At 45.3% G+C, this 15621-nt stretch overlaps 1 protein-coding gene across 1 annotated transcript in view; it reads right to left on the bottom strand.

Annotated features, from left to right (window-relative positions):
* The window catches only part of PTDSS2 (phosphatidylserine synthase 2), a 313173-nt gene that overhangs the window by 48653 nt on the left and 248899 nt on the right, over positions 1-15621 (bottom strand). The window contains exon 10 of the mRNA XM_086957848.1: positions 4092-4237. Coding sequence (XP_086813974.1) covers positions 4092-4237 — 146 coding nt within the window. The remainder of the gene's footprint in view (positions 1-4091; positions 4238-15621) is intronic.

Here is a 15621-nt window from a genome sequence, read left to right as displayed (position 1 = left end):
AAGTAAATTCTATTTTTGTTGCTGTGAGGAAGGTGCTTTCGATTGCAAGTCCAGCTCTGGAAACCCTACTGGTTTCCTTTTTGGGGCTACATTCATGGAAAAGCTGGATGGAGAAAACTACACTAAATCGGCCCCAGATGAGGGGGCATACCCCTTAGAAGAAAGGGATTTCTCCCTTTTCAAAAACATAGTCTCAACCTTCTCTCCCCATCCTTCAGGAGCTTACAGATGTCAAAGCATGAAGCCTTGTGTGCTGGATACAGGCAACAAATACATTGCTCATGTGGATAATCAGAATAGACCTTTTTTTGTCCACAGGTAATTTTAGGATTTTCATTTTTTATTCTCTGTCCGTCATATGGGCAGAGACAGAGCAGAGATCTCCCTCGTGCAAAAAATCGAGATTATCTACAAAACATATCTTAAAAACAACTCCCAGTGCTCTGAAAGCTGAAGGTATGGCTGATTCAGTTCCTGGGGAGGTAAGAAAAGTAACAAGGTAAGGTGCCTGAGAGGTAGCAGCAGAGCTTGCCTTTGGTACTCCTTGACACGACATGCAATAGAAATAGGAGTTCTAGGGATAGTTTAGCACTTTCACCTCATTGGCTAAGCTTTGGTTGATTCAAATGAGGTGTACAGGCTACTAAACAAACACTGGTGAGGTCTACTGCCATTTCAACACTTCACTGCTGCTTAAAGTTAGCAGAGATTTCCAGCATGAACACAGTGAATGATTCAAGAGTGTGAAAAATAAAAGATTCAATGCTGGAGACCCAGATTCTGCCCCTTCACTGCTGCGCATGACCAAGGAGGGCGCGTTCAAAGTGGTCTGGCTGTAGTCAGCGCAGTCAACGAAGAGGACTGCTGCTGTCATTCCTTGTGACTACAGCCTCTGCAATCATGTCCTCAGGAGCCAAAAAAAAGGCACTAAGGACGGGCTGCGTTTGGTAATAAGTGAGACCCTGACTACAGCCTCTGCAATCATGTCTTCAGGAGACAGAAAAAGGCACTAAGGAAGGGCTGCCTTTGGTAATAAGTGAGACCCTATGCGTATCCTCTGAATATTCTGCATTTATAGTGAAATGAATGGACTGAGAATAGCAAGTCTAAGGAGAAGCCATAGCCTGGCTGTCTTTCAAGTGATTCAGTGCAGAATTCGCTGTGTCTCATAAAATCTGGAGCTATTACATCGCATGCCCACAAGGGACACCTACATGACACCAGAAAAACCTGAGGCATCTATCAGACTAGTTAGAACGGTATGATCTACACAGTCAGTAGCATCTAGACCGGCTTTAAGGACATACTTAGCAGTGTCCTGTTCGACTTGAGTTGTTGGAGTAAAAGCATTTCTTAATTCTTCTGGAATGGCAGGCAATATCACGGTGGCCCTATCCTAGAGAGCCTATGTGCACCACTCAAGCAGACAGATATCATTCTGGGATCTCACAGGCACACTGGCAAATAAGAAGACCCTCTTCCAGAAAAAGTCTATGCGCTTCAATGTCTTTTATGGCAGAATAGTGGGGAATGTATTGGGGTTGACCCTGCTGATGGAATCTTGAACGAACAGGTCCCACAAGCAGACCTACGATACCTTGCCAAAGGGCAATTTACTGGAGGAGCAAACTTAACTATCTGGATCAGATTAAGATATGAGTGCAGCTTCAAATGTTCTGAATTCTTACATATTGACAGGTGTTTCAATTTGTACAACAACCAATATATCTTAATCTGGCTTGGATAATTTAATTTGATTTAAGGGAGTTTATCCTGCATTGGAGAATTGTGGTAAGTTTGCCCTTCACTTTGGATATGTACGTTTTTGTGACTGCATCATGTACTTAACCTGTTCATTCTTGGTTACTTAACTTACCATTTAGACAAAATCAGACGAAAGCATATGGCTATTTGGATGTAGATTTATTGTATGTTAAGTGTAGCTTTTAACTAGAGGATAGATGGATTTTAAATAGAGTTACTGATGAGGTGTGAAATTGTACTTAAGAAAAAAAACAACTTGAAAGGAGGAAGAAGTGAGTCAGGCATCAACAGGTCCCCTATATAATTCTGTACCTGGTATTTTAGCAGGAACCTGTAAGTAGCAACAAGGGATGAGGCACATCGCAGTGCATAATATGGAGAGGGTTCTTTTTAGCACTTTCCTTCTAGTTCACTATGTAGGAGTACTGCATGAGATTACATGGAAGCTCCTAATTTTATGCACGAAATAAAGAGTGTGTGTGAAAAAGACGTAATGCATGAAATAAATGAGACATAGTTACCATACATGCATTAGGGTGTTTTGTTAAAGAGCTCTTACTATCAGCATAAAAAGACCAGACATTGCAAAATGCTTGGCACCATTTTATTACGTCTATGGTCAACATACTTTGAAATATCTTTTTTACAGTCTTGTCTAGCCCCATCAGCTTTATTATTCAATTAATTGAACAGTGGTTATTTGGTCCTAGGGAAGGTGGCAGCCAAAATAAAATGGCCACTGACACATGCATCGAATGCGGTTATAAACCCATGAAGTTAGCCAAACGTGCTGAAATAACAGATGAAAAATATATACACACTATGAGGTTGGGATGTGCAGAAATCGGGGTCTTCTTGTTTTATGGTGTTGTGATATGTGTAGTATGATAGTGTGTTGGAATGCATGAAGTGTGGAAAGGTAGGGTTGTCATTGTATTTGAATGATTTACTATACAACGTTTGTCTCTCTTTGAAAATGTATATAACTTTATGAACGTCTATATGATCCAATTAACTTTAGATTAGGATCCTTTGGAATTGAATATATGAAAATGATGTAGGACCCGCCAGTGGAAATCCCACTAAGGGCCCCTGCACGTCCATGGGGCCAGAAGGTGCAATAGAGGGAATTAGCATTGTTTGGGAAAAGTTGCAGCATGATCTCCTTGAGGATCTCTACTTGCAGTGGAATGACGACAGTCCAAGGGAACTCTGGGTGTGCCAGGAACAGCCTGCAAATACATTCTGCAAAGGAAGAGGGATTTGGGTCCTTGAAGTTCGAAACATGTCTTCCCAGGACGGGAGTGAAGGGGTTCAGACGAATTGTGCTAGAACGTCTAGTGTTTATAGCAGGATAACTGTCCTCAGTCTTCAACTTATCAGGTAACGGCAACTTCAAACAGTGATAAGGGCTGGAAGGGCAGAGCCATGACTTGGATCAGGTGCTAGTCCAGAAACTGAAATGCAATGCGCCCCATTTCGTGTGCTCTGTGATGTACAGTATTACCTCCATGATGACCTTCAAGTTTGTCAAGGAGAGTTTGTCACAGGATTTTGAGTCTGTCTTGCATTCTAGACACCAAAGGCAAACCTTGTACAGATCCATGATTGCCATCTGCATTATGAAGTCACAGCACGGTTTAGGCTTCAGGGGCGACGTTCCCTAGCAAGCTATTGTGAGGAGAATGATTATGGAGTCTATAAAAACACATCGTAAAAGATTGAGAGCAGAGCTTCAGATCTACATTTAAGGGTGTGGAAAGAAAGGATCTGACAGTGCACAGGATTGGCACCTATAAGTGGCTCTGTGTCGAGACTTCAGTGTCAATGCGGTGTCTGACGACATCCCTAGGCACATGGAAACAATTGCTTAAAGAGTTCCAGAAATACTGTGGCGCCTGGAGGAATTCACCTTTGAGTAATCTGCTGTTAGATGTAGAATCAGAAATTCTAATTTCAATCAGTACCTATTGTTACATGTAACTTAGTTATTTAAAAAATTCTACTTCCTTAACTACATAAATATGGTTTGTCCCCTACTTTTTACAGCAGACTATAGTACAGTCCAGTTTTTCAGATATAGAACTAATAAACCAATGCAGATTTGAAAAACATCCTTTTCAAGCCAACCACGTAAAATGAAAATTCCATATTGTGTTGACATTTACAGAAATTTATCCCCATGGTCAACAATGTCACCATAAACCATCAATGGTAGCACAGGTACATATAACAGTTACCAGTTATGTAACATCTATATCAGAGAAAGTACGTAAACAAATGTTGAAAGTATTAATTAATAAAAATGTAGTAAACATGTTGCTTACGGATCATCCATGAAGTCGTATACCTCTCGCATAGCCACCCCTCCAACATTGACAAAAAAGACAAGACGCAACAGTACAAGATAGTGTTCGGGAGGCATCCAAAGGACAAACTTCAGGTAAAACGTGTTCATCTCTGCTAACAAAAACTGAAAAACACAAGGGTTTTGATTTAGCATTATGCACATAATACACTGCTAAAATACTCATTAAATGAAATTATCTAAAAAAAGAATGAAACCATAACCATTCATCTGCCCATCATTATCTATCCACCAGCCCACTGAAGCTTAAAGCTATGGCAAAGAAGAATGGCTTATAGTGGAAATGGACCAGTTCCTCTCAACACGTTATCATTGTTTTATGGGTGCTATAATTCTCTATCCCGGGAGACGTGCAAGAACAGATTATGAATCTTTTGAGGAATTTAAATTATTCGTCAAAGAATCTTGGTTGGAAGCAATTAAAACAAGCATTGGCATAGCCAATAGTTCTTGCCTTTGGGGTATTATAAGTGTTAAGACAGAGCTATTGGCTTTAACATTTTTAACATGTGCTGTAGAGCAATGTGAATGGATGGATGAATGGATGGAAAGACTCAATGATGGAGAGATGGATGGAAGAGTGTGAAGAAAGGGATGAATACAAGACTGGAGAGTGGGAGATAATGAGGGCTACAGGGCAGGAGTAATGGATGGAGGGAAGAAAAAGAGAATATTTAAGGAAGGACATAACCGGAAGGTAATATGTTTAGCCTGCTAAAAACAAAATAGAAAATAGTTGTGGGAGTAAATTGGTTAATAAATGGAGCGTGGTAATGGGAGGACCGAATGGTTGTATGCAACAATATACGGATGAATGGATATGGAAGAGGATGAGTGTGAGGAGGGTGTGACTGATGGGCGGGAAAAGGCGGGATGGACGCAACTGCAAGATAAATTGTTGGGGTTGTGGCTGGATGACTGATGGATGGATAACATGAGGACTGAGTGAGAATTGCCTTGAAGTTATTGTGTAAAGTTTCTAAGGTTAGGAATTGGAGAGTTAAACACCAATAAGTAAGTAAACAATATGACCATGTAACAGTTTTATATTTTACACCTCACAGTAGAGCGTTACCTTAAAGCTTACGTAACAATATAGTTAGTACCTTAACAAAGTTCAAAACAAGCTATGACAGGAAGACCCTAGTTGAGTAACTATACGAGATTAACTTGGTGACTGGACACTACACTTTCAAGACTAGTTGACTAGCAAATTAAGCAATTGGAACAAGAGAAGTACTGGAGCAATAGCTGCGGCAGCAGCAGCAATAGTAAAGTAGTGTATGACAACAAAATAATGGATAATGCCGAAACTATCGTCAGGAACCCAAAGCAAGCGGGACGAATTATCGAACATTTTCAGTCTTTGCGTTGGGATTGTTGTGAAAAAAGAAGAGTAAATGCAGGACTATAAAGGTACAGGATTTATTCCTACGAGAAGGAATCATGGAGGATTTCAAGTGCTCATTTCACTTTGTATAGAGTTCTTAATATAGTCTTTCAGGTATGCAGGTTACCGTGTCTTTGCAATAGTCTTGTGCTATGTTGATTTTGCAGCCATTCTACTGTATATGCTGTGGTATCCTCATCTGTGCGCAGAATTATTTCTGTATGACGGTAACGTAGAGGGCGGAAGATCAGTTTCAGAGCACAATAAGAGATTATGCAGGGATGAGATTGTCTTCCTGATGGATTTCTGTGAGATCTTTCGATCTCAAATTCTTTGTCAAATGTAAGATTGAGAACCTTCGGTATCCAAGTTTCAAGAAAATCTGTGGACCAGAGAGCTTCTACGAGTCTTCCAACAGGCTAATGATCTGTAGATTACATCAGTGGTTACGCTCCACCAGCTCACATACGTTCTTGGACAAATTGGCAATTGTTGTAGCCATGTCTGGAGAGCACTTTTATAGGGAAAGGTGTTGTCTTCTAAGTCAATTAGTCTATTTTCAGAGAGTGTTATTTTCTTGGACCACTATACGTAGAGAGCTGAGCCATGAGAGAATCAGGTTCATGTGGTTGGAAGTATCTGGTTTTGTTTTAATCGGAGACTTGGGAACTGGAGCTTGGATGATTTTTGTCCAATTTTAGTTTTCTAAGTGTCTTTCATTTCTTTGTCTTCCTTATGTCTGGCATCAGCCATACTTGTGTTTCTTTCAGTTTGGCAGTGATGATAGAGCACCCAGTTGTTTGTTTCTCGTGTTGTTGATGATTATCTTTGTAGTGGCATTTGCCTGTGGGTCAGTTGGTAACGGCGCTGCGTAGATATCATGCACCCTGGAATCACTAGATCCTATTCACTTATGGCCACTCTATCGGTGAGGAATATTGTTTACTTTGCTAGCTATTGGAGGCAATAGATACTAACATATTAGTCTTTAAATGTACCTTTCAATCTGTATCAAATCTTTAGTGTTGCAGTCACTGAGTATTGTATCATGCGCAATAACAGAGACATACCATTAGGATGAGTGTGGCTCAGATGAAGGCTAAGAATGGTCGATATTGAACAACTTTTTTTAATGAGTAAGTGTTACCATTTTGGAAGTCTGAGGTGAGGAAGAGCCTTTAGTACTCAAGTTATATCCACACAGAAATTATTACTTAAATTGTGCCTTCATAGAATTTGAAGTTAAGTTGCAAACAGACTTACAAGTGTTTCGCTTTTAGGATAGTGATAACCCCCACGTTGTGTTTGTTTGTGGGTGGTGAGTAGAATGAGTCAGCGGTTCTCTCCAGCTCTGGTACAAGGGTGAATATGCAGGCTTAGTGTCTACTGTGCAGAACTGCAGGTCTAGTGAATTAAATATTCTACTTTACCTAACTGTATTGCTCTTGACCCATGAATTGGTTTCAAATTACATAATATGGGGCAAATATTTGAATTCACCGAGCCCCCATTGTCTTCCCTGTCACATATTAGAGCACCTTTAACCCGTTAAGTGCGGCACACGTCCGCTGAACGTCGCGGCCCCGTCCGCGCAATAGAACGTTCCGCACAAGCGCGGATCGTTCAGCGCAGCGGAGGGGTTAAATAAGAGTGTTAAGCATGTCTGCTGTACAAAAACGAACTTGTGTGATTTAATAGACGAAACACTTGCTCCATATATAGCACAAATCTAGCCACATATGGGATACACATGACACCGAACTTGCCTTTTAGTTAATTAACATCATTGCCATCAGAGCTGCGACAGGAATGTTGCTCAAATCATGTTTAAAAACTATCATATTTTATAAATACATAACTAAAGCATGGGGTGATAGCACACCATCATTTGCAGTCAGCACATTTTCCGTTGAAGTTGCCACAAAATTCCCAACGGACATCCGGATTTACTGATAGAACTACACAGTGCACAAACAATGTTTTGAATCAGGTTTCTGAAAATACTTTTCATTTGCACATCACCAAGTAAAGTGTTTTGATTTGTTTTGCTCCTATGTGTTAAAGTGAAAAAGTGTACATATTCCCCCTGCCAAATGTATTTACCCTAATCCATATTTATCATGCTTCCACTCCTGCTCAAATGTAGACCCACATATATGTATCTATGTATTTGTATGTATATAGTGCCACTACGCATTTACCGGTGTGCAAAAATATTTTATTAAAACTGTTAAATAATTATTAAAAACAAGTCAAAGGACCCCTGGCCTGGTTTGTAAACAAGTTTATCTAAAAATCACAAGTTAATATTACACTAATTCATCAATCATACCAATATATTACACAATAAATGACAGAGAGCGCATAAGACAATACACTATGTCATTAAAGATCCCCAATCTGTGTAGAAATTCACTCAGCGTAGGTACATGATCAATTCCTAATTGTTCATCTATTGTGCCCAAACGTTCCACAAATTAAGCTTAATGCATCAACGCATTTCGACGGTATCCCTTTGATTTACCCATCTTTTTCAAGACCACAGCAATAGTTCTCTTTTTAGGTCAAGCTTCAATCTACCTGTTGTATCCTCTTCTATGGGCTCTAGTAAACCCACCAATTGCCATTGGTTTTTAGGTCTCGCTGAGCCAGCGAGACATTTAGTAAGCAGGTTTCAAAAGTGCTACCCATCATAGGCTTGCAGGAGACCAGCTTGCTAGAACACTCACACGACCGCGACGTGCACAGCACTTTTTCCCGTCGCACGCGAGCGTGTGCACAACTCGCGTCACCACTCGCGTTTTTTTTTCCAATATAACAAGTTGTGCTTCATTCGTTACCACAAAGTAAATATGCTCAAAACAGAAAATATCACGTGTTTCTGTAACACTGTGGAGAAAGCAGGCACACCAGTGCGTTTTTTCCGGAGTGACTTGAAAGGGGAGCCAGATTTTAATAGATTCTTTTTTATTGGTCACACATCGGAAGTGACAGAAATCCGTGGCAATAAAGCGATTCGTCACAAGTGAGTGGTACAGGAGGGTAAATACCAAAGTGCAAAAAAAATATTTTAAGTATTAATGTGTAAATGTGTGGTCAGGCTCATGTCTGTTTAAACCTATCAAGCGCAGGCGAGTAGAACAATAATTGAATGCAATCTGCAGCTGTCAAGGACTCTTCCGCGATCACTGGATCAGAGACTTAAGAACATTTTCATTTATTTTATGTGAATTCTACGAGCAGTGTTGACTGGAATGAGGCTTATTTTTTGATGATCTTTCTTTTTTTTTTTTTTTTTAAAGCAGAAACGTGCTTAACCTAAATACATATGCACTGCAAGTGTTTTCCACTTATTGCTTCTCCTGCTGATCAGTGTCCAGGCCGTTTGTTTCTTGGATATACACACCAGTAACTCCCGGAGCCTACTTGCTTAGAGGCACCCCCACTTTACATTCCGAGTTTCTAAAGCGTTTCTAAAGGTTAAGTGTCCTGTCCAAGATCACACACAGTGTCAAGGTGTTAGGGACATGAATCTCGCATTTTAATGGGAACAACTGCCAAAACTAATAACCCAGAAACCGGTTTTTATGCTGTCTTGTATAGGTGAATACACTTCCTGTCTCACCTCCCTGTCTCACCTCCTTAAGGTTACCAGAGAGGCAACTTTTTTGTGTTATGATAAGAATAACGCGCTCTTTGCACGGTTTTCCACATGAAAGTCTTTTCCCAACAAGCATGACAACTTTTAAAAGCCTCGATTACCAATTAGACTTATGCTGCTAAGTAAAATGGCGACACTTCTCACAAAAAAAAAATCTGAGGATACCTTTTGATGTAGAAACCTCGGTTCAGGTGACCGAAAACCACACTGTTAATCTACTCACAGCCTACCAGAGTGTTTAAACTTGCCATGCTGCTTCCAGGCGCTATCTTCTCTGTGAAAATGCAGAAATTGTTCAGCATGCCTGCCCCAGAATCGGTTGCTTGAGAAGTCCTGCTGGTATTTTATAAATTCGGGGACCTCTGTTGTCAAAACTCGATAAGAAGGGTTTAAAACAAAAAGCAAATATTTTCTGCAGTTTCTCGGCCTACGAGTTATAGAGACTGTTACCAACGATCCGGATGCAAATTTAAATAACGTCTTCACCTTCATCCAGCAGCACAGTCAATCTTTGTATTTACATAGCCAAGGAATTCATTTCAAACTGCTGCATGCACAATTAGACGAAAACACTGAGGGTTTCCTCGGCCGCTGCCAGAGCATATCCATGTCCCTCCTAGGTAGGGCATGTTCACAAATTAATAACAATGCCTGTATGTCATGCATGTTGCGAGACATATTGTTATCTTACAGCAGGTTTAGAGCACACCCATTGCTTACCATTGGTTGGCTTCTTTTTCACACTTGTTTGCTTCCTTCTTATTCGTTAGCCGCTTGGGCTTTCCATCCTCTTCTTGTTTTTGTTCTGTTCTTTGAGCATGGACACAGTACTACATCCTTCCACTGCTCGTTTTTTCAGGCACTACATTTTGTTTGTTTTGCTTAGGCATTCTACTACAGGGCATGTGTTTTCCCACTATCTTCCTTGTGTGCTTCTCTCCCTCTTCAGCTGCACTCCGTGTTTGCCTCTTGCCTGTGTGTTTCTCCCCCACTCCGCTCCGTTGCCTTCGTGGCCAGTGCACTTTCTCCACACCAGCTACACGCTACTTTGTTTCGCCCATTTGATCTCCACCCAGGTTTGTTGCTTTCCCTAACCCGAGACCTTCCATGTTGCTTCCGCCCCATGCCCCCCTCTGCCCCCATTTTCTCGGCCATAGTTGCTCCTCCTTTGTTGTTCCTCAGTTGTTGCTCCCCACACCTGCTTTAAAAACAAGCATTGGCATAGCCAATAGGTCTCGCCTCGGGGACCTTATAAGTACTTAGTTGTGCAGCACAATATCCTTACTACAACAACGTAAACTGTTGCATGGCTAAACACTTATAAGGTCCTAAAGGCGAGACCTATTGGCTATGCCAATGCTTGTTTTGTTGTGCCATTTCCCAAACCTGTCTTTTATTGGTCAATTCCTCTCAACTGTCTCTCCTAAGGGTGCCTGTTTCAGCTGAGACGATTTCGGCAAGGGATTTTCTTTATTGGCCATCCTCCTCCTTGCATAGCGCCCACTTGTCCCTCTTCCCCACTGGGCAGTGAAGCTCTGCAGAGCAACACAGACAAACCCATCACAGTGGCTTGTTCAAAATGTTTACTTTCCACCGTTGCCGCCTCTTGTCAGCGCTTGACCTTTTATCCCTTCCTGGTAAGCTGCAACCATGATGTGAGCCTGTAGTGAAAGCAGTGTTTAGCTGCAACCAGTCAGGTGAGACTCCAGAAAATAAGAGACCAACGAGCGATGCAACCCCTTGCACACAGACAGCCAGCATTTGGAAAAGCGATGTTTCATTCAGATGGGTTGATGTTCCTGGGGCAGAGCTACCAGAGCAATCTATAGGTCACAGATTCCAGTCTCCTTTCCAGACTGTTATCTTTCTGCCGCTGGCCGCGCGACACGAAGGGGAGGTAACGCGAGACAGCGTCTTAGTGACACATGCCTCGCGAGCAAAACGTCACCAGCGCGACAGGCAGGGCGCCGCCCCCCCCGTTTAGGTGGCCAATGCAGGCGCGGCATGTAGGTGGTGGGCGGGCCTAGGGCCTTTATCTAGGCCAGCCCGGTTCAGCACTTCCTGGGAAAACGGTGGTGCAGGTTTATTTGCATACTACAGCAGATAGGTGGGTCATCTTACAGGCGATCCAAGACGGCAGCCCCTCGCTGACCCGCCTGCCTAATTAGCCAATTTGCACGGTAAGTCGATGCTCTTGACGGTGCAATACCTTTAATGGTTATCTCGTTTACTCCCGCCCCCCCTGTCGGGGCGGAGCGATGAGGCACACCCCCGGTCGGTTTAGGCCCCCCGACCGCCCGAAGGACTAACGGGGCGCCGACGTTGCTTCCTGGAACCCCCTCGGCTCCAGGTTTTTGGCTCGGGCACCCCTACTGTGCCAGGCAGAGGTATTGCTGTCTCCTTCTGCCGCAGAGGTACCTTTACTGTCCATCTGCTTCCAGATCGCCCTGTGACTCCGCCTGCAACACAAAAAAGACCATTAATTGTTCACACCAACCTGCTGCTCTGCCGCTGGGTCTGGGCCGGAACAGCGCAGAGTAGTCCAGCTAACACGCGGCGGAAAGAGGAAGTGCTGAACCGGGCTGGCCTAGATAAAGGCCCTAGGCCCGCCCACCACCTACATGCCGCGCCTGCATTGGCCACCTAAACGGGGGGGGCGGCGCCCTGCCTGTCGCGCTGGTGACGTTTTGCTCGCGAGGCATGTGTCACTAAGACGCTGTCTCGCGTTACCTCCCCTTCGCGCGGCCAGCGGCATAGTGCCCACACCGCCATCACTCGCTCCACTTGTACCCACTACATTCACACCAAGAAGACTCATGAGACATACTTGTGGGAAAACGGTGGTGCAGGTTTATTTGCATACTACAGCAGATAGGTGGGTCATCTTACAGGCGATCCAAGACGGCAGCCCCTCGCTGACCCGCCTGCCTAATTAGCCAATTTGCACGGTAAGTCGATGCTCTTGACGGTGCAATACCTTTAATGGTTATCTCGTTTACTCCCGCCCCCCCTGTCGGGGCGGAGCGATGAGGCACACCCCCGGTCGGTTTAGGCCCCCCGACCGCCCGAAGGACTAACGGGGCGCCGACGTTGCTTCCTGGAACCCCCTCGGCTCCAGGTTTTTGGCTCGGGCACCCCTACTGTGCCAGGCAGAGGTATTGCTGTCTCCTTCTGCCGCAGAGGTACCCTTACTGTCCATCTGCTTCCAGATCGCCCTGTACTCCGCCACAGCTCTGGATGAGGCCTCCGCCGATGACAGAGTCCCCCACCACCTAGCACCTTGTACTTAGACCTAGCACCCGTATCTCAAACGCAGCCTGCTGCCGCCAAAGTTTCCTGTAAGTCAAGGAGAAACACATCCATCCCCGTCTCAGACAAGTGAACCCCATCCTTTTCATAGTAACCCACAGCCCTGTCCTGTATTAATGAATGCCTAATAAAACCCATACCCCTCTTTTCGGTGAATTTCTGCATGGCCCTGTTCACCCTTCTCCTGCTCTGCTCGATGGCAAGCGGTGACCGCGCTCCTCTCCATGTCCTGCGTGGGACAATTTCTGACCATACCAATTCCGTTGTTCCCAACTCGTTCGCTATCGCCGTGAATTCCCGCTGCATTGTATCCACTAAGGCTCGCCTCCCCCTTGTCACCAGGTCGTTACCACCCAGATGTACTACTAAAATGTTGGGAGGTCCCCCCAAGGCTTCCACACCCTGCGCCAGTCTACGCTGCAGCTGATCCCACTTCATTCCAGGTGAGCCCATCCATACTATCCGGGTCTTTGCAAAGGCCAACTCCCATTTCCTGAATGCAGCCCATCGCTCGAGTCTGGAGACATACGAATGCCCCATCACCCACACGCAGACGCCGACTGAAAGAAAAGACACATTTGGTATAACGCTTTTATTCTAAGCTTCACTGCAAGCCACAAACAAACAATAACACACCAGAATTCAATGGCACCAATACATGTTAAAATTGGAAAATGACAGCTCGGCATTGCCTTGAAGGAGCAAATGGTCACACCTTATATTAGGGTCCCCCACCCGGATATGCAACGCCCGCAGTCAAGTCCGATGCCCCAATCATTATGGGCGTACATATCTTTGGTAACATGCTGATGACCATCTCCCCACTCTTTTGACCCCTTCTTCCCCCAGGCCCGCCTTGTATGCCGCTGTGGCTGCCCCAATTCTGAAAGAATGGCTGGAAATTTTTTTGCCATCCCCAGCTGCTGCCAACCCCGCCTTTGCCAACACTTTCTCCATTACCTTTTCAAATTGGAACTTAGTTAGAGGCATGCCATCTGCGTGTATCAAAAAAGGTCCCGCCAGCAGAGGTCTAATTCTCAAATATTCCCGCACCAAAGACACCGGGCAATATCTGGGGTCCTCAAAAGCATGCAATGTTATCTCTACTCCCCTCCCAGCCTGATCGGTCTTGGATTTGCGCAACCATAAGATCAGGGAATCCCTGGCATTCACATCCATCATGTCCAGTGCTCTCCCCGACCTGTCGTTCTTGGATCTGACCACCAGCTCACTGGTCCGGAATGCCCCAAAGAAGGCCAGGCAGAACGCTGTTGCAAACAGGCGGGCCTCAAAGGCCGAACTGGCCACCGCAGGCATTGTGTCTATCATGCATTTCAAGGTAGGAAACTCTATCCCGGCTCTCTTATCAGGGCTCCTGATCTCATCCCTCGCCCAGCCCTTCAGTGCCGTCCTAATCCTAAATGCCCCCGTGGGGTCGTCTTCACCATTCAGCTTAGTATCATGCCTGAGTGCGGCCAGGTGGCTGCACACCCAAGAATGGGATTTGCCGGATTCTTTCGCCCAAACGACAAAGCCTTCAACCTGTCCCATCAAGCCCCCCTCCGTCGCACCAAGGTACTTCGTCACTGCTCGGAATGTGTCCAGCTGGGACGCATATCTCCTCCTTGTCGATAGCGCCAAGGAACGCTGACCCATCTGCTTTAAGCGTTCCCCCACCGAAGGAGTCGCCAGTACACTGCTGGGAACGGTGTCATCTCCTTGCTTGCCTGCGGCCATGCCTCCCGGAAACGTGACAGCTGAAAGCGAGAGAGAGCGTCAGCTGCCACATTTTTGACACCTTCCACATGTCTAGCTCTAAACTCTATGTTGTGGCGCAACCCTGCCCTGACCAACTCTCTCAGTAAGCTAAGGACCAGCGGGCAGCTTGCACTCAGGCCGTTAATCGCCTGGACCACAGCAAGGTTGTCAGACCAGAACACCACCTTCCTGTTGCCCAGTTCTGCCGGCCATAGGTGCAAAGCCACCACGATGGGAAAGAGCTCGAGGACAGTGATATTCGCTGTCACCCCTTTCTTACGCCATGCATCTGGCCATTTCATTGCACACCATTTCTCACGAAGTATGACGCCAAATCCTACTCTCCCTGATGCATCAGAAAATAAACAGATGCCTTGGCTGCTCTCCCAGGGGGCCCTCCAGATAACTGTACCGTTAAAATCACTCAGAAATTCATCCCACATGGTCAGGTCAGCCCTCAATCCGGGCCCCAGACGAACTAGGTGGTGTTTTTTTACCATCCCTGCTGTAGCCTTAGCCAACCTGCGTGAGAACACCTTGCCTGCTGGTATAACCCTTGCGGCAAAGTTCAGTTTGCCTAACAAGCTCTGCACCCGTTCGAGTGTTGCGCTGCCCTTCCCCAGCATTGCAGCAATCTCCTGCCTCAAGTCACCCACCTTGTCAGCTGGTAACCTGGATTGCCCATTGACAGTATCTAGTTCTACACCCAGGAATGTTAGCACCTGTGCGGGCCCTTCAGTCTTCCCTGGTGCCAGGGGGACCCCCAAGTGCTCAGACAAGGCCTCAAAAGCTCGCAGTGCTTCATCGCACTCCTGAGAACCGTCTCTGCCAAAAAAGAGGAAGTCATCCAGGTAGTGAGTGACTTGTGAAATACCGTACCTGTGCGTGAGTGCCCACTGCAGGAAAGAGCTGAAAGTCTCAAAAAAGGCGCACGACACCGCGCAACCCATTGGCATGCAACGGTCAAAGTACAGTGCCCCTCCCCAGCTGAAACCCAGCAGATGTTGACTGTCTGGGTGGACCGGCAAGAGGCGAAATGCTGACTCTATATCTGCTTTTGCCAACCAAGCTCCCCTGCCTGTCCTCCTGATCAAATCGATGGCCATGTCTAGAGAGCAATAAGAGACCGAACATGCCCCTTCATCCAGCCAGTGGTTAACTGAATTGCCCTCAGGGTACGAAAGGTGGTGGATCAGTCTGAAAGAACCCTGCTGCTTCTTCGGGGCAACACCTAACGGGGAAACTAGAAAATTCGGGAGAGGTGGGGAAGGATATGGCCCGGCCACCCGCCCCAATTCAACCTCCTTCTGTATTTTCTGGGTAACCACTTGAGGTAGGTCCCTAGCTGATCTCAAGTTCAGCGCATCCCTG

This window comes from Lissotriton vulgaris, chromosome 2_1 (genome assembly GCF_964263255.1).
Source record: "Lissotriton vulgaris chromosome 2_1, aLisVul1.2, whole genome shotgun sequence".
Classification (NCBI taxonomy): domain Eukaryota; kingdom Metazoa; phylum Chordata; class Amphibia; order Caudata; family Salamandridae; genus Lissotriton; species Lissotriton vulgaris.
The sequence above is the reverse complement of the archived record's forward strand: the minus strand, read 5'-3'. Positions and strand labels throughout refer to the sequence as shown.